Source organism: Mauremys reevesii, linkage group 4, assembly GCF_016161935.1.
Source record: "Mauremys reevesii isolate NIE-2019 linkage group 4, ASM1616193v1, whole genome shotgun sequence".
In the NCBI taxonomy this organism is placed as follows: domain Eukaryota; kingdom Metazoa; phylum Chordata; order Testudines; family Geoemydidae; genus Mauremys; species Mauremys reevesii.
In genome coordinates this window covers 104,082,776-104,110,183 of record NC_052626.1, presented here as the reverse complement: position 1 = coordinate 104,110,183, position 27,408 = coordinate 104,082,776, and the positions used below count along the sequence as shown (strand labels likewise).

The 27,408-nt window shown below is 38.7% G+C and overlaps 1 protein-coding gene across 6 annotated transcripts in view; it reads right to left on the bottom strand.

Moving 5' to 3' along the window:
- Window positions 1-27,408, bottom strand: part of OTOG (otogelin) — a 161,147-nt gene that overhangs the window by 47,431 nt on the left and 86,308 nt on the right. For all 6 annotated transcript variants that reach the window (XM_039537303.1, XM_039537300.1, XM_039537298.1 and 3 more), the window contains 5 exons: window positions 25,927-26,094; window positions 23,666-23,944; window positions 5,816-5,933; window positions 5,117-5,196; window positions 539-4,548 (listed from right to left, as the gene is read on the bottom strand). In XM_039537303.1, the coding sequence (XP_039393237.1) occupies window positions 539-4,548; window positions 5,117-5,196; window positions 5,816-5,933; window positions 23,666-23,944; window positions 25,927-26,094 (4,655 nt within the window). The remainder of the gene's footprint in view (window positions 1-538; window positions 4,549-5,116; window positions 5,197-5,815; window positions 5,934-23,665; window positions 23,945-25,926; window positions 26,095-27,408) is intronic.

The following is a 27,408-nucleotide window of genomic DNA, read 5'->3' as shown; positions in this document are numbered from 1 at the left end:
ATTACACAATTTGTGAAAATGGTACAAAACCATGGTTCTGTTCTAAATTCCAGAACAATATTATTGATTTAGACAATACATCAGGCAGAAATACAGAAGAGAAGTATGCAAGGATCATAGAGATGGCAAAGATGGCTGAGTAAGTTTAGGGAATAGTCATGTCAGGAAACAATCTGCCAGAAAGTTGTAGATTGTGGTTCAAAGGATCCCTTCTACTGAGGAACATAAATGGCACATGGTGCCAAAGGTATTCCATGAAAAATCACCCCATTTGGAAACTGAGGTCCAAAGCAGCATTACATTGCAGTAATTATGAAATCCACTAATTGCAATGGAGTTCCTCCAGATTTACCCACATGTAATTGAGATAGGTATCTGGCCTCATAGTTTGATAGATTTTTTAATACTGAATACAAAAATATATGGCACATAAATAATTATTTCAGCACTAGTGGTAAGGGGACTTAACCATACATAAATCTACATTCCCGTCTATTTACAGATGGGCAGAGAGATAACCATGAACAACGTTACTCACTACACAAGTTTGGAGCGTTGCTGTTTCTCTAGCTGGCATGAAAACTGATGCTGTGACTCCTGAGATACCTTCAGCTGTTGTTAGTCCATCAGAATACTCTGTAGCAGACTCATAAAGGGGTTTGGTAGATAAATAGGCAAATGAAGGAACTGATGCAGCCATTGTAGCATTTGAGTGGGTTGGCATCATTAACAACAAACTCTTTGAGGGTGTGTGGACCTCAGTTACAGGCAGTGTTCCAAGTTTTGGGGTTTGAATAGTGGTGCCCGATGATGCAGCACTAGAAGAGGCAGTTTTTTGCTCAGAGGATGAATATATGGTGGACAAAACTGATACACCTAGTTTAGGAGGTATAGCAGTTATATTTGTGAAATATGGAGAATGAAACGTCTGTGTTGTTTTTAAGGTGGGGGTAATCAAATCTGTGACGCCTGGCATAGGAAGAGACTGTGGTTTTGTAACCAGTACCGGCCCTGCAGGCTCTGCTGTTTCAGAGGTGATGGCTTTTTCTGTTTCTGAAGCAACAGAAAAATATATGGGTTTCCCTGAAAACAATGAGGTGGTGAGGGCTTCTCTTATTGCTGCTGTTTTCCCTGAAGTAGCTGATGCTGTAGTGATGTTTTCCGCTGTTACACTACTTACTGATGAAGGTGCTAAAACAGTGGCTGTAGTTGAAGAATGTGTGGTAGCTGGTAACACCGTTCCTGGTTGGAATGTGGAACTGTAGGAAGTAGTTGAAAGTGGCACATGCTTAGACAACACCACAGTCTTCTCTGTAGCACTTTTGCCCATTGACGTGGATGCTGTTGAGATCACTGGTGTTAAAAGGGCACCTGCTAATGACTCCTCCTCCATTATGATGGGAGTTTCTGATGTTTCTGGTAGAATAAGTGATGGAGATGTTAACTTCGATAAAGGAAATATGGCTATAGAGACTGTAGGTGTCTGACTAGAAACTATTGGTTCAGTAACTGCTGTCTGCTGTGTGGACTCAAAACTGGAATCTGACTTTTGGGTAGGAAATGATGGAAATTCTTTTTTCATTGTAGCTAATGGAGATGAAGTTGTAATTACTGTTGATGAAAAAGAGAGGGGTCTTGTGCTGACAGTCAAATCCATTTTTTTTCTGGTTGAAGTTGGGAGTTTTGTCTGCAAAGCTGAGGCAGTTCCTGGTATGTAAGTCTGTAAGACAGTATCGATTAAGGATGACTCTTTTTCAGTAGTCAAAAGAACTTTAGCTGGAACTACTGAGGTAGGAGATAACGTTGAAAGAGCCACTGCAGGTCGGGAGGTAGTTAGGAATGGGTACAAGGCGGTGAATTCTCCTATAGATTCTGTTGTACTAAAGAGAGCTTTTGGATGAATAGTGGTGGTCAAAATTTCTGTTGGAGGCTGGTAAATTGTGGTACTTTTTTTGCTTTCCAAATAAGGTTTGGGAGTTGAAGGAATATGTTCTATTGTCAATTTCGTAGTGAAACGTGGTATAGCAGATTCCTCTCTGATCTGTGGAGAAACCATCACTGCTGATGAAGTTTGAACAGAGGAAGTACCTACTGAAGTTGTAGCAAAGGAGGCATAATCTTTGATTAATGATATTTGAGTTGTAGATGCTGTTTGTTTTACTGGTTCTGCGATGGTTTTAACTGTAGGCTTTGAGACTGTGGAAACTGTTTCAGTCTGTACTGGATGCTTTGTAGTGGCTGGCTCCTTAGGTATTTTTTGTGTTAAAGTGTATGGAGAAACTGATGTCCCTGCCAGATACTGAGCGGTAGGGAATATGTGAGGTGACTTTGTTAATGGAGGTGTAACAGAAGTGGGCAAAGTTGACCTTTCTTTGACTGCTGTCACTTTTTTACTAGTTATTAGTCTGCTGCTGAATTCAGAGTATGGGGATACTGTGGCATCAGTAATATTCAAAGTGACTTTTGCTGGCAGTTCCGCAGGTGATGGTGATGTTAATGAACTTGGTTGCTCTTCTATAGTGGATATGGTTGAGGCAGTCAAATGAGGAGTCTTTCCTTCTGTTGCAAAAGTAGATTTTACTACTGATGTTCTTGGGTATAAAGTTATGGTCATTGTAACAGTAGCTTCAGATGATGTGTGCATAGAACTAGTGGCTGTCGTTGATATCTCTTTTCTAAATGTGGATAGTGGAAGCAGAGTAATGAAAGGTGGTTGGGAGCTTGCTGGTGGTGATGAAAATGTAGCTGGCTTTCTGGTATGTACACTAGTAATTTTTTCTGTTTGTGCTTCATCTGGATGGACAATGATCCTTGTTGTTTTAGTCTCATTAAGAAGAGTATATGGAGATTCAGTGATGAATGTTGTTTGCATTGTTTCCAATTGTTTAGTTACCAATGGAATTGTAGGGACCAAATCCATGATTTCTTTTGCTAAAGCAGATGTTTTTGTTGCTGATGTCATTCTAATAGTGTAGGGTGCAATGCTCATCTTTGTTGTATTAAGAAATAGAGGTGATTTGTATTCAGTAGATGTTCTTTGTGAGAATGTAGTTGGCTTTGCTGATAATTCATAGGGGCCTGTTATTTTAGATGTTACTTTTGTGGACAAAGGAATAGCTCTGGCAGTAGGAGATGAAACAGGATATTTAGTGTATAAAGTAGTCGGGGTTTCTGTCATATTTAGAACTATGAATGGTGGATATTCAGTAGTTGATGCTGTTTGCAAAGTTTCTTTTGATTCTGCTAAAGCTGGAGAAGCAGCACTTATATCGGACATTGAAGGCCTTTTTGTAGGAAGAGTGCTGGGTTTTGCAGTTGTAGTTGAACTAGAATACAGTGAATATGGAGAAAAATATGAACTTGATGGCTGCTCCACACTTGTGGTTGCTTGTATTATTTCTTTTTCACCAGTTGTAAATAGGAAGCCAGTTATTCCTGAGGATGATGACGACGACAACGGTGACATCTCTTTAGTTTGCAGAGTTGCTGTCTTTGCACGATGAGTTGTGGCAAGGAATACCCCTGCACTACCTGTCAAGTTTTGAACCATATATGTAGGCGTTTCAGTAACTGACAGTGTTACATGTAATAATGGAACAGGGTGTGTAGATAGTTGGGGAAACGTGGTTTTTATTTCTTCTTTGGTTAAAGCAACTGTTCCTTTTGTTGTTTCTGAAGTCATTGGTGACTTCAGTGTAAATAATGTAGTAATCAGAGGAGAAAATGAAGTTTCAGTGACATAAGCTATTATGGAAGAAGTTTGTTCAGTACTTGGTTTTGTTCCTTCTGAAGTTCTTGTTTGATTTGCTGTTGGTGCATAAGAAGAGGTTTCCAAAGATGGTGACATAGTGTATTTGGTGAAATATGTGGTGGTTTGTTCTGTGGCTGATACCAAGTAAGGGGCTATAGTTTTTTCTGGTTTTAGTTTTGTTTCCATTGTGGAACGTATCCCTATTTCTGATGTTTCCGATATTGCAGTAGTTGTGACTGGTGATTCTGTTACTCTTATTATTGACGATGTCCCCGTTAAAATAAAAGTAGAAGTTGGTTTGCCTTCTGTTTCAGTGATTTTAGTCATTGCATGTGTTGTAGTTACAGTCTCAGGCTCTGTAGCACTCAATACCTTAGCAGTTGCTTGTATACCTGTAGAAATTTCTGTAGTGGCAGGAGTTGTCAATGGAAAATCATCAAGTACTGAAGGGAAGCTTACATTAGATTTTGGTGATACAGACATTGCAATAGTGCTTTTGCCAGATGATGTAGCTCCAGTTGAATATGCCGAAACATTTGGTGATATAGTTGTGGTTAAAATGGTTGTATTAGGAATAAGAACAGTTGAAAATTTAGTTTTTTCTATGGTTGCACTGAATTGCCACTTTGATGCACGTGTTGTTTTTGTGTCTTTTGTTTCAGGTATAAGAGATGAAGTTACTACTTTACTCAGGACTGCTGCAGCTGAGACATTGAAAGAACTGGAAGTTACATGTGAAAGAGTTGGTGTTCTCATAGTGGACGGTGAAGGTCGAACATCAAATGAAGGCTCAATGCCTAAAACCAGGCAAAAATAGATGTTAGTTTGTGAATCATTATACTAGAATCATTAAGCTATTAGAGGTGGAAGGGATCCATATTAAGTCAACTAGTCCTATCTTCCCCCCCCGCCCCTTTCTTCAGGGTTCTAATATTTTTTAGAGCTTCTAAGAAAAAAGAGTTAGGGAAGGCATTGACTATATATTTAATGTTACTGAAAGTTTTATGGAAAAGGAACCTCTTAATTTTCTTCATAATTTGTCTTATATTTTAAGAAAGAAATTTGTTTCAACTATAAAGCATGTTAAATGATAACTCAAAATTTATGAACTTGGGCATCTAAAGTTAGAAATGTAAAAACTGCATTGGGTCACTTAAGTAAGAGGCCTAATTTTCACTGATATATTGCCAGGACTCAAAATCTCTGAAAAATCAGGCCATTTATGTAGGTCCCTAAATATGGACTTAGATGTCTAACTTTGGACACCCATGTTTGAAAATTCTGGCTATACTACTTTAGGTATCTAGTAATGTCATAAGTTAAGTATCAAATTAAACATAACGAAGTGAAAATTTTTGAACATACAATCTTCAAAATACACGCATCTTTGAGTGACTTCATCCAACACCATATGGAGAGGACACATGGGGACACATCCTTCCACTCTAAAAGAGAAACATAGTATTAAGTATTCAAGCAGTCGGTTATAGACAAAGTATTACATTTTAAGACAGCATTCTACATTTCTAAATAATTTAAGGCACAGGACCCTGATAATGGACCTTTCTAGTTCTCATCAGCTCAGGACATTTCTTCAAGATGCAGCTGACCATGTTTCCATTCTTGCAGATCTGAGCTAACATGTGAACTATGTAACTCTCTGTCTTTGGAATGATTGTTTGTCCTTCCAATATTAAAGACTTTCATTTAGAAATACCAGAGAGCCATTGCCCTCTGGAATAAAATTTTGTTCAATAGTTTTGTTAGGGACAGATATGGTTGCTGCAATGCCATCATGAGAGGAGCAGGGCCAGAACTATTTGACATTAGCTGACTACCATATCTTTTCAAAGATGCTCTTAATTTAGGATACCCACTATCTTGAAAGATTACTGCCATTCAAGGGCATCACTTTAATGTAGCTACCACAATGGCTACAATTCCACTACTTCCTCCTTCACTGAATTTTGATTAATGAATATGGTGCCATGGTACTGAACTATATCCAGTGTCATATGTACTTACCATTATATACTTTTATTCTAGAAAAATGCAGATACTTACTTTGGTACATCCTGACAGTTTTGTCCCAAAGGGTTTCTGCATGTTTTGAAACAGGGGCTTGTACAGGCATCATAACGCCATTCACATGTAGAATGGGCTGGAAACTTAAATTTGGCATCTGGAAGAATACATGATTTATTATACAGAGACATATATACACAACAATATGCATATGCACACATATATATTTACATGCGTGTGTGTGTATATATACACACACACACACACGTACACACTATAGTGATCACACTTAAAAGGTTCATTTTGGTTTTAGAAATATTACTATTTCTATTAACTGTATTTAAAATGGGGGATATCTTTGAAGCTTTTAGTATCTCTGAAACTGGAATGAACATTAAGTGTATCCACTGTATATTACACATGCAGAGTAATGCATATGCAAACTGTTTTACACTATGCAGTAGAAAATGTGACATTGTATTCTAGTTGACATTTTCTAGTGCATACTAAAACAATTTGAAGACTGACAGTGCAGCAAGAATTAACAGACAATTCAGCAATATGAAGATTGTTTGTTTTAAAAATAAAAGAATAAACTATATAACTTTTCTGATAACTCTGGCTGAACTGTTGTGAATTTTCAGCGGGGAAAGAACATGAAACCAATGTGAGTAATGTTGATTCAGTAAGATCATTACTATGAAAGCCTTAGAAGAACATGCTACTTTATTTAATGTGCTACTTTAATGATGTTTTTTAAAAGAGGTTGCATCAGCAAGAGTAGTTTATTTGGTGTGCAAAATTAGGCAACACAAGGAAACTTTCCAAAAGGTTTGTACAGTGCAACAGCTTTTACTTTAGAGGAAAACTGAAACACCATTTCAAACAAGCAAATAATCAGAAATCATTACATTTAAAAAATACATTCTTAATGGTTGATCGTTTCAGAAACAGTAAAAAGGCAGTATAGAAACAGTAAAAGTAGTATAGATTTCTCCTATTTATCATGACCAAGCACCACTCCAAGTCTTGGAAAACTACAATCACAGTTCACACGTTACTTTAAAAAAGGGTGTCCTGTTAAATGAAATCAATACTATGGTGAATTTAAAAATCACCTGCATCACCTTAGTAGCATCTTTGTGGAACAGTGTTTATTAAAAGGTATTAAAATCACAAAATTGAAATACAAATAGCAAAAGCAGTTAGGGAAAGTGTGAAATTCTTGTGCATGGGCCAGAATGAAAATTTCCCAATTTTCTTCTAATAAGTAGTGTCTTCACAGATTTATTAAATAATTATGCCATTTCATAGAGGAAGTGTTAAGAAGAAAAACCACACACACACACACACACACAGAGATAATTGAAGGCCAGTGCTTAATTTGTGCCAGGGCTGAGTCCCGGCACCTCTGGCTTTGCTGCATCAGTTCTGAAAATAAAACAATTGCTTGAGCCCCAGCATCTCTTTCATTACAAACCTAGCATTGCTTGAAGTTCTCCTTTGCGCTAGCCTGATCCTGCGCTATCTGTTTGCACGCAAGTCCCCCTGTGCCATGTTAGATGAGTCTCAGGGCTTCTCAAAGATCTGCTAGACTTCAACAACTATAGGGAACCAAAAATGTATCCAGTGGTCACCATATCATTCTGGTGTCCTAGCCCAAGCCCCTTTTCTCTGGTTGCACTGGCAGTGGGAGCAAGGAAAGAGTGCATTATATGAGCCTACCTTAGCAGGTTAAACTGGACACCAGGCCAGATTATGCTACCTGGGCAACCTGACGCAGAGCAGTTGCACCACACAACGTTTGAATTAGAGATTGGGGAGCAGTGTTTATTACTTGAAAATATGTTTTGCTACCATGTATGATTCTATTTTTAGGGTGGTATTCAAGACTTCTGTCCTGAAAAAGCTCCCACTGATTTTCGCTTCAGTGAGGAGTGTGAAGTATCAGGCTCTTTAATTCACTGCTATTTTACACTTGTTTAGAGACATGTGACTCTTTTCCAGGGCCGGCTCCAGACCCCAGCGTGCCAAGCGCGTGCTTGGGGCGGCATGCCACGGGGGGCGCTCTGCCGGTTGCCGGGAGGGCAGCAGGCGGCTCTGGTGGACCTCCCGCAGGCATGCCTGCGGAGGGTCTGCCAGTCCCGCGGCTCCAGTGGGGCATCCGCAGGCACACCTGTGGTAGGTCCACTGGAGCCACGGGACCGGCGAGCGGCAGAGTGCTCCCCGCGGTGTGCCGCCATGCTTCGGGCAGCGAAATTGCTAGAGCCGGCCCTGCTCTTTTCCAAAAGATGTCAGAAATTTGTCTCTTCAGCCTAGGTACATCTGCACTTATGGGTAGTTGTTATAATATTGCTAGTAATACAAGTCCCCTTTTGCTTGATAAAAATAATAATTCTCATAGAGCAGAAAAGAATGTGTAAATCAAGTTTTAATATCTTCCCCATTTTCTATATTAAAAGAGTGTACCTGTTGCCACCTAGTGTTATCCTTTAACAATGCCAGTCTGTATAATATCCCTGAATTGTTATTTCTATGAGAAACACTGGTTTTATTGTAGTAGCAAGTGAATTTACTAAATTACATTTGCTATAAATTATTAAGCATGTGTATCCTGTTCCAGTGGGAGAATCTGCAGTTGCTTAAATCTGATAGCGACAGGAGGAGGGAATACTTTACATACAATTTTCAATAAATGCACAAGTTTTTATATTCTGTGTAAAAGAGTTGATATGCAGGCAGGAGCCATGCGTTATATATTCTACATTCAAAATTAGATAAAAACCAAACAGATTGGGTCTGATGAGCACCTACATATCCCAGTAACTTCAAAACAGAGTTGCAAGCATTCAACACTTTTAAAAAATCAAGCCCAAAGTTCTTTAGAAAGCATATACTTCTAACCAAGTAATGTATGGGTTTCATAGCTGTGTAGTAAACTCAATGTCCCCGGTTCATAACTGTGGTTGCTATATAACTAGGCTTGGCAGAACTCAATTTTTATTTTATAATCTTGACAGATAATATAGATGTATTGTAAGCAATATTTTTAAATGTTTATGTATTTAAATGTTCACAGGAAATTATGGACGAGGTATGTGTCACACAATAATTATTTAATGACAGCAGATGTTGAGATCCAAACAGTTACAGCTTTATAACCATTAAAACACAAAATTGTCAACATCAACTTGTCAAAATATACAAAGTAAATATCCTTAAGTTCTCAAGCAGCATTTTTCTTACCTTGCCTATGTGTTAATTTCAATTATCAATGGAAATATTTTCTCATTGATTTGCGTGTACAGTGAAATCCATATTTACTGCCATTTACCAATAAAAATCTAATTCTTCCAAGCCTATATATAATCCAGACATGCTCACATAAAAAAACCAAAACATCCTGACTGAATTCCCAGGATGTTTTACATAATAGAAAGCCCTGAATTATATCCCACCAATCTCAGCAAAAGACATAGCAACATACTAAGCAACAACAAAAAAAATGTTATTTCCTGTTTTAAGATGTTCATGAGCAAAGTAGACAATGTGTGTGCTTGAAATATTCTAGTAATAGAGGGGTGCATGTCTGTTCTCCATTTCTCAGAAAACATGGGTAGGTAGTGGGTGAAATTATGAATGTTGCTGAGTAAACACTTAGCAAATTAAAGTTGTGTGGCCACTGGAGATCTCTCATTCCAGTCAGGGAATTTCAGACAAATGAGAATGTTAAACTGAGCAAAGCTGGATTTTTGTAAGTGTGTAAATTACAAAAGGAATGCACCTAATCACTCATGTCAGCTACTAAAATGCCTCCAGAGGGATGGATTAGAAGAAGGATATACCTTCCAGTGATCAGAAAGCAATATTATAGTTATCCCTTGGGAGAAAACTAGATTAACCCAAAAAGCTGTATGAGAGTAGAGTACCGAAGGAGATTATGTGCCAAAATATCTGACTCGGGCAAACTGCACTGAAAAATTATGGGAAAATACACACACAGTTAGGGCCAGATTGTGACTAGCACTTGTGCAGAAGCGTTGAGGGGAAGCAGGTATCTATTGTGACTAAGTTCCTCCTCTATCTTGGTGGGTCCTGTGCTTATTGGCGGATTTGTTCACCTCAGAGATTCACCATGTGGGTCAGGGAACAGCCCAGAGACCTTCCCCTCAATTCCTCCTGTGTCTGATCAGGAGTTGGGAGGTTTGGGGGGAACCCGGGCCCGCCCTCTAGTCCGGGTTCCAGCCCAGGGCCCTGTGGACTGCAGCTGTCTAGAGTGCCTCCTAGAACAGCTGTGCGACAACTATAACTCCCTGGGCTACTTCCCCATGGCCTCCTCCCAACACCTTCTTCATCCTCACCACAGGACCTTTCTCCTGGTGTCTGATAATGCTTGTACTCTTCAATCCTCCAGCAATATGCCTTCTCACTCTCAGCTTCTAGTGCCTCTTGCTCCTAGCTCCTTGCATGCACGCTACAAACTGAAGCGAGGTCCTTTTTAAACTCAGGTGCCCAGATTAGCCAGCCTGTCCTAATTGATTCTAGCAGTTTCTTCTTAATTGGCTCCAGGTGTCTTAATTAGCCTGCCTGCCTTAATTGATTCCAGTAAGTTCCTGCTTCTTCTGGAACTGCCCCTGTTACCTTACCCAGGGAAAAGGGATCTACTTAATCTGGGACTAATATATCTACCTTCTAACACTCTCCTGTAGCCATCTGGCCTGACCCTGTCACACTATCTACGTACTTGTACTGGGTCCTAACAGTGTAATATGTGAGCCTTCCCCTTTTACTGTGCACACCAGACAAAGGCCAGTCATAACTGCAGTCCTGTGCACACATTAATAGGGGACAAGTCTTTTCCCACCTATAACACAATCCATATAATGGGCCAGTCACATCAGAGAAAAGCAGGGTACATCATCCTAACGGATGGTGAAGCCTGTGCATCCCTTGTCCCCTGCACACCCTGAAGCTCAGAGAAGGATTAGGACTCCTTGAGGCTCTAGCCTTCTTGGGCTCCAGCTGGGGTGGTGTGAATTCACCACTTCCCTTATTCATTGTAATATTATCAGATGTGACTCCTACCTGTCTAGTGCGTTATCCAGGTCAAATGAGTTCTAAATACAACATTGCTGCAGCCAATTTGTGTCATAAGCTATAAGTCATATTTTGGGAGCCCTTGTGCCTTAAGATTCATTAGCACTAGGGCTGTCGATTAATCATGGTTAACTCATGCGATTAACTCAAAAAAATTAATCGCAGTTAAAAAAATTAATTGCGATAATCACAGTTTTAATCACACTGTTAAACAATAGAATACCAATTGAAATGTATTAAATATTTTAGATGGTTTTCTACATTTTGAAATATAATTATTTCAATTAAATCACAGAATACAAAGTGTACAGTACTCACTTTATATTATTTTTATTATAAATATTTGCACTGTAAAAATGATAAGAAATAGTATTTTTTCAATTCATCTCATAAAGAGATTGAAATACAGTACTTGTATCATGAAAGCACAACTTACAAGGATAGATTTTTTTTTGTTACATAACTGCACTCAAAAACAAAACAATGTAAAACTTTAGAGCCTGCAAGTCCACTCAGCCCTACTTCTTGTTCAGCCAATCGCTAAGACAAACAAGTTTGTTTACATTTATGGGAGATAATGCTGCCTGCTTCTTATTTACAATGACCCCTGAAAGTAAGAACAGACATTCACATGGCACTTTTGTAGCTGGCATTGCAAAGTATTTACGTGCCAGATATGTTAAACATTCATATGCCCCTTCATGGTTTTGCCATCATTCCAGAAGACATGCTTCCATGCTGATGATGCTCATTAAAAAAAAATAATGCATTAATTAAATTTGTGACTGAACTCCTTGGGGGAGAACTGTATGTCTCCTCCTCTGTGTTTTACCTGCATTCTGACATATATTTCATATTATAGCAGTCTCGGATGATGACCCAGCATGTTGTTCATTTTAAGAACACTTTCATGGCAGATTTGACAAAATGCAAAGAAGGTACCAATGTGATATTTCTAAAGGTAGCTACAGCACTCAACCCAAGATTTAAGAATCTGAAGTGCCTTCCAAAATCTGAGAAGGACGAGGTGTGAAGCACGCTTTCAGAAGTCTTAAAAGTGCAACACTACAATGTGGAAACTACAGAACCCAAACCACCAAAAAAGAAAATCAACCTTCTGCTGGTGACATCTGACTCAGATGATGAAAATGAACATGCATCGGTCTGCATTGCTTTGGATTTTTAATCGAGAAGAACCCATCATCAGCATGGAAGCATGTCCTCTGGAATGGTGGCTGAAGCATGAAGGGACATATGAATCTTTAGCGCATCTGGCACAAATATCTTGCAACGCTGGCTACAACAGTGCCATGCGAATGCCTGTTCTCACTTTCAGGGGACATTGTAAACAAGAAAAGTGGGCAGCATTATCTCTGGCAAATGTAAACAAACTTTTTGTCTTAGCAATTGGCTGAATAAGAAGTAGGACTGAGTGGACTTGTAGGCTCTAAAGTTTTACATTGTTTTATTTTTGAATTCAGTTATTTTTTGTACATAACTCTACATTTGTAAGTCCAACTTTCATGATAAAGAGATTGCACTACAGTAGTTGTATTAATTGAATTGAAATATACTATTTTTCATTTTTACAGTGCAAATATTTATTATAAAAATAAATATAAAGTGAGCACTGTACACTTTGTATTCTGTATTGTAATTGAAATCAATATATTTTAAAATGTGGAAAACATCCAAAAATATTTATATAAATGGTATTCTATTATTGTTTAGCAGTGTGATTATCAAGATTAATTTTTTAATCACTTGACAGCCCTAATTAGCACCATTTCCAAATGAGTGCAATACATTCCCTACCAGGTTTTATCCCTGAGCAGCTAATGTTGCAATTTGAGATGCTACATGGTTTTCTTGCCAGGCAAATCATGCTAATTTTCTCTGGGGTTTTGATCACTGCATTGCATTATACAGTTTTTGACATCTTACTCCTATGTCTACAAACTGATGGCCAGAAACTAGAGCAGACTGAAGCAACTGGTGGAGAGCTTCCACCCAGTAAGCACAGAGCACCTTCAGTTACCACTGACTGCAACAGGAGATCAGCGCATTCTACAAGTTGCTCAGCAGCACCTCATAAGACTAAAGCACATGGACAATGAGCCCACCTACTATATCCACACCCTGTATGTTACCACAGCAGTAATTCATGCTGTGCTTAAGCCAGCATGGAACTGTGTTAAGTGTGTCTCAGTTGTAAGTCACATATGGCCAATTAAATTTCTACTTTTGTTTATTATTAAATTATTATTATTATTATTTGGAGTGTCTAGAGACCCCAAATCAGATTAGTGATCCATTATGCCAGGCACCATACAAACACAGTAAAAAGACAGTCCCTGCCCCAAAGAGTTTCCAGTCTAAATAGACCAAATGTGGGAGGGGAAACAGAGGCACATAGAGGTGAAGTGACTTGCCTGAGATCACACAGCAGAACTCAGATCTCCTGACTCCTAATCCAGTGCCCTCTTCACTAGACCCCTCCACCTCTCCATTTTGCCACTGCTCTATACAGTTTATGAACAGTAATATTGTATAAGTAGGGGCATTTCCAGCAGATCGAGGGATGTGATCATTCCCCTCTACTCAGCACTGGTGAGGCCTCATTTGGAGTACTGTGTCCAGTTTTGGGCCCCACACTACAAGAAGGATGTGGATAAATTGGAGAGAGTCCAGCGGAGGGCAACAAAAATGATTAGGGGGCTGGAGCATATGACTTATGAGGAGAGGCTGAGGGAACTGGGATTGTTTAGTCTGCAGAAGAGAAGAATGAGGGGGGATTTGATAGCTGCTTTCAACTACCTGAAAGGGGGTTCCAAAGAGGATGGATCTAGACTGTTCTCAGTGGTAGAAGATGACAGAACAAGGAATAATGGTCTCAAGTTGCAGAGGGGGAGGTTTAGGTTGAATATTAGGAAAAACTTTTTCACTAGTAGGGTGGTGAAGAACTGGAATGGGTTACCTAGGGAGGTGGTGGAATCTCCTTCCTTAGAGGTTTTTAAGGTCAGGCTTGACAAAGCCCTGGCTGGGATGATTTAGTTGGGTTTGGTCCTGCTTTGAGCAGGGGGTTGGACTAGATGACCTCCTGAGGTCCCTTCCAACCCTGAGATTCTATGATTCTATGATAAGGATTAAGGAACACCAGGGGAAAAAAACAATCAATAAAGTCACTTATGCACCCATTTCTGCAGCCTGGTACAGAAACTTTTCTCTCTCCTATATCAATTATAGAAATTAAATTCCACAGTGGACCTAGACTTTTATTGTCACTATAGCTACTGTTCCCCCATAATAGAAAATGTAACTTCTTTATATGTGTTTCTGATACTGTGGATTTCATCTGTGTCACAGTACCTGCACTTTATGTTGCCATATGACACTAATCAGCCATTTCCATGTCATGCTTCCCATGTTTACAGTGCTTACAGTCTTCCTCTAACATCTAGCAGTTGATTGTATTTTGGGTGATACTGCAGTTCACTCACAACAAAGTAGTGATGTTCATTTTACTGACAATGAGCTAAGCTTTTTACATCAGAGTTTTTATATGTTTCTCTATCAAGGATTTGTCATGGCATTTGAAGGAATCCACATATCTTCTGATGAAGTCTATCATAATTTGCTTTCTATCCAGTGAAATGATATATCCTTAACAGAAAAAGGAGTTATTCTCTGGATGACAATCATTCCAGTTTACATGCCAACCAAACCCATGTTTCTACTACCTGAGGAAGAGCTGAGCACCTTAGTATGTCAGTCACAGCTGATGAACATGTTAGTACAGAAATGTCTAATGTGAATTGGGGCATATACTTTGTAATATTTGTATATATTTTATCAAACACCATATTTAGCTCTGTCACAGCTGTTTGGATATTGGAGAAATACTGTGTTCTCTATACACAACGCCCTAGGTTTTAACATATTAATTCCCTTTTTCCTGACGTCTGAAATTAATTCTCTGATAATAAGTATCCTACTTTTTTTTATATTCTGACCTAGAGATTAAATAATGACACTGAGATCCCGGTTCTCCTGAGTCCTAATCCTATCACTGATGCACTTGGTGTTCTCTTGAGTCATTTAGACCCACATTTTTCAGTGTTCATTAATTCTGAATATCCAGCTTAAGTCAAATAGAGACTGATGTTCAGAGGTGCTGTGGAACCAACATTCTCGTTGGCTTCAACCAGAATTTGGGGTTCTCAGTACTTCTTGAAATCAGGCCCTAGTGTTCAGTACTGGGCACCTAAAAACTGAAACACTCAAAATAGATATCCTCTTTTGAAAATTTGACCCTAGTCTCTGGGCCTCTATTTCCCATTTGAAACGAGGATAGTAATAATTTACCTACCGCATAGGAGGCATTGAAATAATTAGGGAGAGGAGGCAGCACACAGGAGTGATTAAAAGTCAGACAAAACTTGGATCTAAATGTGCAATTTCATGACCAAATGTATTACACAAATCACAGATACAAAAGTAAGCTGGGCTCTAGGACTTAAGTGCTGCAGTGGGAGTTGAGGGTGCTCAATACATGAAAGGATCAGCTTGCCTCAAGCTTGCCTATAGCAATCCATACAACAGTTATATGCCTGCTCTCTTGGTCTGCTTCTATTACAATTTTTCTGTTACACACATAAGAAGGTAAAATATAGTCAGAATTGGTCAGCAATTGACTACACTGTGTGACTTTATAAATATGCATCTAATGCTGTGTCTCGCTTTACAGAGGAGCCCATATCTGATGCAAATGCACTCACATGAAACTACAGCATTTCCTTGCTTTGCTAAACACTGGCTTAGCCTAAGCAAAATCCAAATCCAAAAAGCCCATAAAGTGCAAAAGTACATAGGAAAGGGTACTGAGGATCAGGCAGCATCTAAAAGAACTGAACAGGCAGGCAGGAAGACTGGAGGAATATTGGAGGTAGTCGGAAAGCAGCCAGAAAACCTCACAGGAGGCACATGCACATTGTTTTAATGATAATTATTTTTCCATTAGTCTAGGACTCACTGATTCACATCCCTGCCCCTCTTTTTACATGTGTAGATAATGCCTTCATTTTGTTTTCAAACTCTTTCCTTATTTCTTTTGCTTTAGATTTTCCAATATGCAAGGATACAATTTGCTACTGTTAGTTTTCATTTTCTTCTCAGAATCCAAGCAGTGCTAGTCATGACTATCAATTTATAACAGCAGCTCAACACTGCTCAACCACTTAGCATGTATCTGAGGCGCTAGCCAATCTAAGGAGCATGAAACTCTATCTACTCACTCACATGCAAGCACCAACAACCTCTGCTCATGTACTTTAAACTCCTGCACTGAAGCATGTAGGCAAATAATACTGGCAGAATGAACTGCTTCCCCAGTCAAAATATAATCAAAACCAAAACATAGATATCTAGCTCTCAGGTATAATTGCCTTAGCTACCTCACAGCTATTGATGTGATTTTTGAGGCATATACTGTTGCTATCACAACAGATTAATCTCTTCTTGCTTATTCATACAAATACAGGAGGTCAAATGCCCATTTGTGATATAAATAGCAGAAAGTTCTGATGCCACTGTGAAGACAGCTTGATGCTGAGAACCTGTAGTTCTCATTGACTTACTTGGGATTTGCAGGTACACAGTAGTTCCTCAGCATCAGCCCCAGAATAATGATCACTTGGACTTAAACAAAACAGAAGAGCTCAGTGTAAACTCAAGAGCACCTCATTATAACTAAAAAAGGACATTTAAAAGTATGCCCTATACAGAGGGATATCTTCCATTGTTGTGTGACACCGAGTATGTTTCCAAGACCTGAAGAAGAGCTCTGTGTAAGCACAAAAGCTTGCCTCTTTCACCAACAGAAGTTGGCCCAATAAAAGATAATACTTCACCCATCTTGTTTCTCAGAGGGAAACAGACAGATAAACTAAATAAAAACTGATAGACTGTATGTACATTTTGATAAAACATGAAAGATGCTTTTATCAAAAAAAAGTAATTTTATATCTTAAAAAATCAATTTAATTTCCAGTTTTTAACATCCTTTCTTGATGTATAAGATACAATCATTAAAATTAACTAAGAAAGATCCAGTTCTTGTCTCAAACAGAAATACACATGACCCTCATTAACTACATTCCATGCATATGTCTGAGTAATTATTCAAATTATTATTTGAAAAAATAACAAATTATCAAAGTGAAGTCTTGTGCACTTGGCAAAAGTCTAGCACTCAGTTCTTCCGAGTTCTATTCTGGAATTTCCTTGTGAGCTTAGACAAGTCATTTAAATTCTCTGTGCCTCAGTTCCCTCATAGTAAAATGAAGATATTACTGCTTTCCTCACAGAGGTATTAGATAGTTAAACACCTAAATTAGTAAAATGCTTTAAGATACTCAGATGAAAAGCTATTGTAAGAAATTGCAGTGTTTTATTAAGAACAAAAGTTTGCAGAACACAAAGATATATCTATGAAAAGATTGTGATTTCCTCACATTTATTTGTTATTCAAAAGATTCAAATGTATTATTCTATGGATTGACTGCTATTATTTGACATTTGATCTGTGCACTTAGATGTGATTTGTCAGGTAAATCTCAAAGATTTCTTTTTGACAGGTTTCAGAGTAGCAGCCGTGTTAGTCTGCATCTGCAAGAAGAACAGGAGTACTTCTTCGGATGCGGGCTATAGCCCACGAAAGCTTATGCTCAAATAAAGTTGTTAGTCTCTAAAGTGCCACAAGTACTCCTGTTCTTTTTAAAGATTTTTCTTTTACTCAATTGGATGAGCATGCATCCACTGCTAGTGCAAATTCTGGCACATGCAAATTTAAAATTTGTTTTCCTGTGAACATGTGTGCACAGAATATTAAAATTCAATGAACAACATGACCACTCAAACATTTTCAGGAACAGGAGCAGCAGACAAATACGAGCATGGTTGAAACAACTTCATTTAAAAATTCATGTGGTCATTTGTGAAAAATGTATTGCAGTATTCCATCACAGCTGTTTAATTTATATCTAATGCATTTCAATACTACAGTATTTATTGCTATGAAACTAGAAAGAGTAACACTTCAGCAGACTTCAGACAAATAAGTATGCGTCTATTGCTGTGGCAATTGGATCATTACAAATTCTTCCTTCTGAACGTGCGTCATAGAACATGAAGAGGACTCATGAAGAGTTTTCTGGCCAAGGGATTTAGAGGGCCTATGATTCTCCTCCCAGTATTTACCCTCTGGTTCCTCAGGAATAGCAGTTCCCAGTTGGAAAGTTTCTGATCTAATATGCAAAGCATTTACAATAGTCAGCAGGAAACTCAATCTGCCTTTGCCTCTGCACTCTGGAGCCAGTGTAACTTTTCCATTAACTTAAACAAATGCTGCTGTATTTTTAGACCATGTAATTACCCTACATCAGCAGACTGAGCCCTGTGAAAGTACGCCGGAGAAAGATTTGAGCTCTATGTTTCTCTGCTTATAAAACTCTGAAACCCAAACCTTCGGATGTGGTGATTAATGAAATGCCTCTTGATCATTCGATCTGATCCCACTTGCTGAGGTAAATTGTTTCAGTTTTCCATGAGCATAGATAGGATTTTTTGGCATAATGACTGGAGGGCAAAGACTTCACACTTGAAAAGACATACCACTCTGTGTTAATGCATGACCACTGAGAATTGCATCACTTTTTAACTTTCTCCATTCCCCCCCCCCAAAGATAAAAGACCAAGGAAACATTTTTGTTATGTCCAAAAAGAGGCCTTTGCTTGAGATGTTTTACGAACATTCTGGTAATAGCATTAGCTCCATATACTCTGCCATTCAAAACTTCAGCAGCTCTGTGATTAAAGGCATTTGTCAGGAGGCAACAGGCATTTGGCAATGACAAAATCTGTCATTTTTCATGAAGTTGGAGTGTGCCAGTCAACAGCTGCATTAGGCTGTCATCATAATGCACCGCAAAACATGGGCAGATTCACAATGCCACCATTAACACTTTAATTCAATGTTTTGATAACAGGGTGCTCCATAAGGCATACAGTTGGTCTCTTCTGTCATATAAGTGAGTGCCTGTTTCAGATTTGTCTGTGCCTAACAGTAGAGGTTTATAATGGTAACTGTACAACACAGCCAAATGATGCCTCATTTGTTGCAATATTTCATTTTCCTCCTTTGCTTGCAAAAGCTATTTCAGAGACAGAATATGAAGGACTGATATAACATATTTGCACTTCAGTGCTATCTATGAACATACTCCTACAGCAGCAGTAAACAAGTTACTGATACATTTAAAATTATAGCATAAAAATCCTTACCATATAAAAAATAATGTACATTTTGTAAATGACTTTAGAATACCACACAAGCCATCACGTTGAGGAAGCAATAATTGCCACTGAGGTCCACAAAGAATTTTTGGATTAAGCATATTCAATATAAATGATTTGGACAAAGGCAAGTTGATGTTGAACTAAATGTTACTTCATGAACATTGTTTTATTTTATTTTGCAGGCCAATATAGCTTCTTATATCTCGGTAAGTTGTTATAAGGCCCCCTGTATGTAATAGCAGCTCCCAAGTATTTTAAAACAATTAACAATAATGATCTTTCTTTCCCTTCCAAATCTACATGAGAAATAGGTAGATTAGTTTATAGGGGTTTTTGTTTGTTTTTTATCAGTTCTAGTGGAAGTAATTTCCATAGTCTAGATCCAGCTCCTAAGGTCTCACATCTCCTGTATTCATGGTCGCTACTATTCAAGAATTCCATTCTTCCATTACAATATAGATGTAATTGGAGGTCATGGTCATAGAGGAAGAGGTGACCTCTCAGGTAGCTAGGGCCAGTTCAATGGAAAGCTTTGAATATCAGAGCAGAGACCTTAAACTGGATTCTGTACAGTGGGGAGCTGGTGCAGAGAGCACAACACCAGGTGGATGTCTTCCCAGAAACCTGTATTGATGAGAAGACAGGCAACTGCATTTTGTACCTGCTGAAACTTTTTTCAGGGTGTGTGACTGAAAGGACTTTGTGACTTTGACTAATCAGTTTGTAAATTAGGTCTGATTAAGGAAGTTAATAGTTACTAATGTAAAGTGAACCATATTTTCAAAATAAAAACCAGGACACTGATAGCTGCAACCACAGAGGGAAGTGGGTGTTGGTCGGTGAGGAGGAGGGTAGCAACTACAGGAAGCAGAATTATATTTCACATAAAAAAGTCAGAATCAAGAGACAAACATCATAACCAGCCAGGCCTGAACCTAACTGAATTCTGTCCCATCCATTAAAAAAAATTACAACACATTATTTATTACATCTATTTTTATATGAAGTACAAATATTTAAAAATACTTTGCCTACCTTGCATTGTTCTTTTGCCTTTCCCTTCACTCTGTTTTTCAATTTTCTTTCCCTATGTATTTTACCATCTTTTCCTGTGTCTTTCACTCTATTTTCCACTCATTATAATTTTCTATAGTACGTAATCTTTGTTCTCTCAATCTTCTTTTTCCTATATTGTGTTCTCTTCCACCTCCTGAGTTTCCAGGCTCTCTCCCCAATACTCCTTCCCTCCCACTTCCCCTTCCCAATCTCTCTGTACTATCCCCACCATCATCTTCTCTCATCTACCTTCTTCCTGTCTCTCTCATACATTTTGCACCCTCAAAATCTCAAAAATCTGTTCCTGGTATTTCAGTACAGGCATTCAGCATCAAATCCAGGCCCTACACACGTATGCACCAAAGAGATTGCAACAGTTTACAGTATCAACAAGATCTGTAACTGCCTAAGAATCACCTACAGAAACAGACACATGGGCCCCAAATGAGAAATCTGTGTCTCTATCCCTCCCTTTCCCTGTCCCAATTGCCATGTAGGGCAGCTGAAGACTGAGGGATGACATCACAAAAGGCAGAGCCTCTCTGAGATCCCAGGGGGTGGGGAAGGGGATAGAGGGACAGGTTCTCCTTCAGGGCAGTCATAGCTGGTGATAATGAATGGGCTGCATGATCCATAGCCAGTGTCCATAGCGCTGCCTGGCTGACCCTTCTAAAATGGAATGGTCGCCAGGGACTGAAGGATGGGAACAACTGGGCAGAAGATTCACCATCCCCTATGGCGATTACAGGACAGCAGAAAGGGAGAGACCTCCAAACACTGTTCTCTCAGTGACACATTCAGCCTCTCTCACACTCTCCTGAAGCAGTTCCATGGGGTTTACAGGATTTATGTATTGTTATTTGGGGCAGCCATTGTGTCCATCTGCATGAGCTCCCTATACCCCTGAGCAGCTGCACACAATCAAAGGAGCAGATACCCTCCACAATTCCTTGTGCACTAGGCTGAACAGCCTCAGAACTAGTTGGTGTGGCATACAGCTAGATCATGCAAGAGGTTACTGCCACATAACACAGAGCCAGGGTTTAGCCTTCAATGCACAGCTCTGTGAAAAAGCATTTGGGCCTGATTTTTAGGGAGCCTAAGTATCTGTAGCTACCAATGACTTCAATGGGAATTAAGGGCACTCAGCCTCTATCAGAAAATCAGGCCCATTAAGCTAACAGCTCAGAGTTTAAGTGATCAATAAATAACTCCTGCAGAGAAAATCTTGGCAGAGGGGGAAATCAAACTTTTACTCTATCACACATTTCTTTATAAGGACCCTCTAGCTTTTTCAGAGGAATCCCCTCTGTATTACAAGTGCTGCTTCATTCTTTACTCCTACCTTTCCACAGAAATAAAATCATTATAGGTACATTTGATATGGGCCTGAACCAAAGCTCTGGATCCAAACACCCTTGAATTTTTTGGGTAATGGGGGGTGGAGGTTGAATTCAGGATCTGAATTTTACAGTTGAGGCCCATCTATAATTAACAAAATGGCAGTACAGATCAACAGAGACAAATGCAGGGTGATTATCTTCTTCCTCTTCTGAAGTATCTAGCACACAAGCTGATGAAATACTGTCTGTTCTTTAAAATGGCATAGTTGTGTACTTGAGTCTTGGCCAACAGCAGTCCCTTCACAAGTTACTCCTACAAGTGTGAATACACCCTGCATGAGTGCTATTGCTGAGACGGGTGCCCAACAGGTCCCACTGGAGCTCCTGTTCTGCATGGCCTGTGGAAATGCCTCACCAGAAGTTCTGCAAGGAGCCAAAACCAGTGTGGAATAAATTTTTGGTGTCCATGGGATTTTGGTAGGTGTCTAGGCACAGGACCGTACCAGAATTGGGCTAATAATGTCATTTTCTCTACCAATTTTTAGTCTCATTGCTGGGTGTGGATTGCTCCCATGAGGAATGTGCACTTGAGTTCAGAGAGTCACCCAACTCATAGAAGGATATTAAACTAGGCTCCTTCATCTAAAGCTAAAATCCATAGGCCAGATCACCCCCTTCCCAGAGAAATTTCCTGTGGAAGGAGAGGGACAGAGTTTCACCTCACAGAATTTACTAGGAAGTACCCCCCCACACACACACACACACACAGTGAGGGATTTGGGAACCATTAAAGTGTGCAGGAGGAAAAATACCTCCCAGGCTCACAAATCTGTAGAGACAGGAGCTTACCAAACAAACATCCAACCCTCCACATGGCTCCACTGACTTTCTGCTCCCTTGGCAACATAGCTTCTATTGACTGGTGCCTGCTTGTGCCTGCTTAATGGCAGCCACTGTGGGGACCCAGAGACAGTTAATACAGTTCCAAGTCACATTAACTCCTGACTGAATTTCTGCATAGGCAGGGTCTGTAGGAAACAATTCAGCAGAGTGTAGCCAGTCCTCTGCTCTGCCCCACTTATTCCTTGCCCACTTTGAACAGAAGCCTTTTTGTCCCAGGAATAGGAGGAATGCTGCGGAGATCTATCTTGAGAGAGTCCCCTCACTGACATACATGAAAAAGACACGAACCACTACAATGTTAAAGCCCAGACTTTCCTTTAGACCTACTACTCTTCTTTATCAATTCAGGTTGTATTGATTTAAGCTTCATGAATGAGGTTGTACTTCAACCTCTACTATGACATTAGAGTCATGTCAGCCTAAACAACTTTCCTCAAAAATCTATTCAGGAATCTTTATGCAAAAAATTAAATAAGAAGATTCCTGAACCTAGAAGGAAATGGAAAAGACACGAAAAATGTTTTCTCCAGGGAAACTCAACATGGTGTTTCTTCACTTCATCCTTCTATATTCATCTTCACTGTAATCATTATCACAATTTGGTTCACATTCCTTCAGCTGCTTTCTTTTCACATGTATTTTTTAATCTGTATGTCTATGTGTGTTTTATTATACCCCACTCTGAAAACGGTTTTCTTTATTCCACTTCTCTCCATAGCAAGTGTGACTCTATAAAATAATCTGTATTTTACAAGCTGTTGGATGTAAACAAAATAATCTTCCCCACTGTTATCATTACTACACCACATCCTCCCTTAAATTTCAATTTACTGTATGTTTCCCCATTGTTTCTAATGTCAAACAACCCCTGATTTTCATATTTCTTACACTGGTTTTATACAAGTGCAACTCCATTAATTTCAACTGAGTTATTCCTAATTTGCAATGGTGAGGAAGAAGAATCAGACCACAAAATTCTCAGTTATACCAGTGATAATCTAGAGTAATTCCAGTCAAAAGAGTAATGCTGGATGATGCAAATGAGGGCAGAATGTGGCCCACAAAGCTCCCACACTTTCAAAATGTGGTTAAAGTAGTAAATTATAGTTCATAAAATATTAATTTTAATACCTACCTACAAGTTTAAAAAGAGTCGACAGTCTGAATTTCTCTGAATGCTTATATTTCAAAAGATCAACTGAAGAAGCTGAAATGTGGATGAAGAATCCTGGGTTTGCAAATGACTCAAAGGAACTGTATCCTGGGAGCCATGTGTTCTTGTGGATGGCAAAGGTTGATCTGTTATGGAACTCTTCACTTTCTTCCCATTTGGAAAGAAGCAGGGTATCATTGGAAGCCAAATGAAGAAAATAATTTGGTCGGTCAGCTGCTTCAAATGAAACCAAGTTGGGATCTGAAAAAACAACACAACATATTCACTGGACTAAGCAGAGTGGGCCAGATTTATCTTTGGTGTAACATCACTAAAGTCAATAGCACAGTAAGGATGAACTTGGCCCAGCTCTTTTAAGGAAAAATATTAAATATGCATACCTGTTGCTGGCTTTACTCATATTGAGTACCTGGTAGTCCCAATGATTTCAACGGGACTATAATGCATGGTATGGTACTTGTCAACATGAGGGTGCAATAATCTAGCCCACAGTGAACATATAACTTCAGTTCACTACCTTTGTTAGCCTTATTTTTATCCAAAATTAAGATACAGTCTCACCAGTTTTACAAAGTTATGCTTGCCCATTTGGAAGTTATAGCTCAAAAGCTCAATTATTCATTTAAAATGAAGTAACTAAAATGCATTTTACATTCAGCTTGTAGGGTCATGTTTTTCAGTTTCCAAGCAGTCAGCTCTCCAGCCATCCTTAGGACAAAAAATGTTAAAAACAGATTTGGAATGTGCCTACCCTTATACTAGTAACGGCTCTATTGTCGCATCCTTATACATGCTGACCATTACTTTACCACTAAAACAGTCCCACTGATTTCAAGCAAACTTCTGTGGGACCACTTGCAGAGTAAGGTACTGCTCAATGAAAGAACCTAGTCCATTATGAGCACCTGTTGCTCACAGAATTACTTCATTTTATTTTTCTGTAAACTGTGGTATTCTGTTTAAAATAACCATAGAACAACTGTAAAATCAACTATCCCCTGAGGACTGGATAATATTTCTTTTAAAAGGAGGGCACAGAGAACAAATAATCTCCATTAAACAGATGTTTTATTATGCTCTGTACCATATTTCTGGAGCACCACTTATCTTCCAAGTATGACAACATTTATTTATTTGAAACATAGAATTGCATGGAAGAGAGTATATTTTCTATTACTGGCTGTAGCGGGTACATTGGCAATGCAATTTGTATCACCTACTCTGTATACAACAGTTACTTTATTACCAAAAACTCCCAGTCTTCTTTTATCACTGGTCTGAAGCTAATAAAATGTATCCATTTTTCTGGGATACAGTTTACTATCTAATTTATAAAACTACAAATTACATATCTATATGGCTGCTGTGGATAATCATGAAGGAAATTCCAATATAATTGGGCTGATGATGCAAAGAAATTGTTATACAGATTTTGTAGACTCCTCCAAGGCCAGATGACTAAATGACATCCTCTTAATGTTATAATGGAGTCTGCAAATCCTGGTAGGCAGGGTAAAGCCTGAGTAGAAGAGGTCTGTGCATGGCTGGAAAAGGAGACAAAACCTTTCTGCCCAAATCAAAGGCAGGATATAGGGCACTAGTATAGAAAAACTGAGATTCCTGCTACAGTCTAAGAGCAGAAGCAACAGCCCTGTCCCTCTGCACTCTCCTACATGTAATTTTGGGCCAGTTCTACAGTGGGACCAGACTCACTAGTTAGAGCCCTGCAATTCCCTCAGCCAACCCACAATGACCCATTCTATGGTCCCACACATTGCTCTAGGGCAGGTCGGAGGTGCAGAGTCTACTCCTTACAGGCTCTCTAGGGACCTGATCAGCAGGATCAGACATTTCTGGTGCATGTTGGGTTAAGGATCATTAAAATATTTATTATAACAAATTTTCCCCCTGGCAGTGAAATTGGATGCACAAATAACAGCAGTATTTCATCAGCATCACAAATGTGGAGGTTACAATGTTGTTTTGAAAACGAAAAGTATTTATTTATAAAGCTGGAATCACCCAATTAAAACCCATGGTGCAGAGGTTGGCGGACATTGTTAAAGTTTAGAATCTGCTGACAGCTGCAGAGGAAAGGTCTGTGAGCAATTCTGTCTTCAGGTGCAGGACTGTATTTCTAGGGCAGAATTTGCTGTGTGTGTTCATTCCCCACTCTGTCTTTGTCTTTATCTATGTTTATTTTCAGGTTGCAGTGACTTTACCATGTGCTTTGGGCTTATACCATCCTGAAGTCAGCATAAAGCTCACGGCATCTCCCGGAACAAAATCTTCTGCTCTCACTGGGAAAACATAGCCACCCAACAGTTTGGCTGCCATTGTAACTTCTCCATCCAAGTAGCTGACCAGTTTGTAGGGACCCTTTCCCAGAACTGTTGAGAGAGAAGCCAAAATTAACATTCATGTTGAGTGTCACAAATGCTTGAGCTCTCATATTATCTTAGGCAATCATGTAGTAGCAAATTAAACGAGAACAACTCCAGCCTGAAAACTATTCCTGGCTTCATGTGCTAAAATGAAATGGCAGTGCCTTTTGAAGCAACCCCTACCCCGCAAAAAAACAAAACCAAACAACACTTCCATCTACTAGCTGTAATTAGACTGCATAGAATTTCCAACTTCATTTCATAAAGATTTGTGAGAACTTTCCCCTTTCCTCCTTACCTCCATGTCCCTCTAGGTTTCATTTTTAATTGGGTTCAATTAACATAAAATGTAGCTGACACCTCAGTTGTGCTCCTGGTTATGTGCCCAAACAGCAAAATTTGCATGTGGACAATAATCTTGCAGGAGGCCAGACTAGATAATTACAGTGATCCCTTCAGGCCTTAGAATCTATGGCTAGATATGGATAATAAGAATGAACATATAATATTTAGGCTTGGAAGGATTAGATTTCTACCAGTAAATGTTGGTAAACATCGATTTTACTGTATACACACAAACCTCAGAAAAAATATTTCTACTAATAATCAAAATTTACAGATAGGCAAATTAAGAAAAAAGCTGCTTAAGAACTTATTACAGTCAAAATCTAATGATTTAGACTAGACTTGTTACAAATGGATTAGTAAATGAATACTAAACATAGGCATGATTTGTTGTTTTAAGGATATTTATTTGGCATATTTTGACATGTAGTTTTGACAGTTTGTGTGTTAACCATTTATAAAGCTTTTTATAACTTTTTGCATCTCAATGTCTACTGTTACTGAATAATTGTCTGACTCCCCCACACACCATAATTTCCCTCAACTATGAAAATTTAAAGGTCAATAAAAATCTAAACAGGCATAAAAATAAATATTAATATTATCCATCAAAATTACAAAAAATATAAAAATTGAATTCTGCCAAGCCTAATTATATTACCTGTATCTACATAGACTCAATGCTGAAGTAGTGTGGTATAAAAGAGTCTTATCAGCCTGAATTTGAAATGGGTGTATTATCCATATACATATGATCTGAGGTTTTGTAAAAATTCACACAGCTTCCTCTACATTTGAAAATTAACTATTTGACATGCAAAATAATACAAACATTTTTTGCAACTGATGTGATTTATTTAGCAGATGTCTGGTAGTACTTTATAGCAAATATATATTTAAATGCTAAATAGCTATACTGAAATATAGTGAACATTTATTAGATGATTTTCAGCTATAGGATTAATATATTTTTGT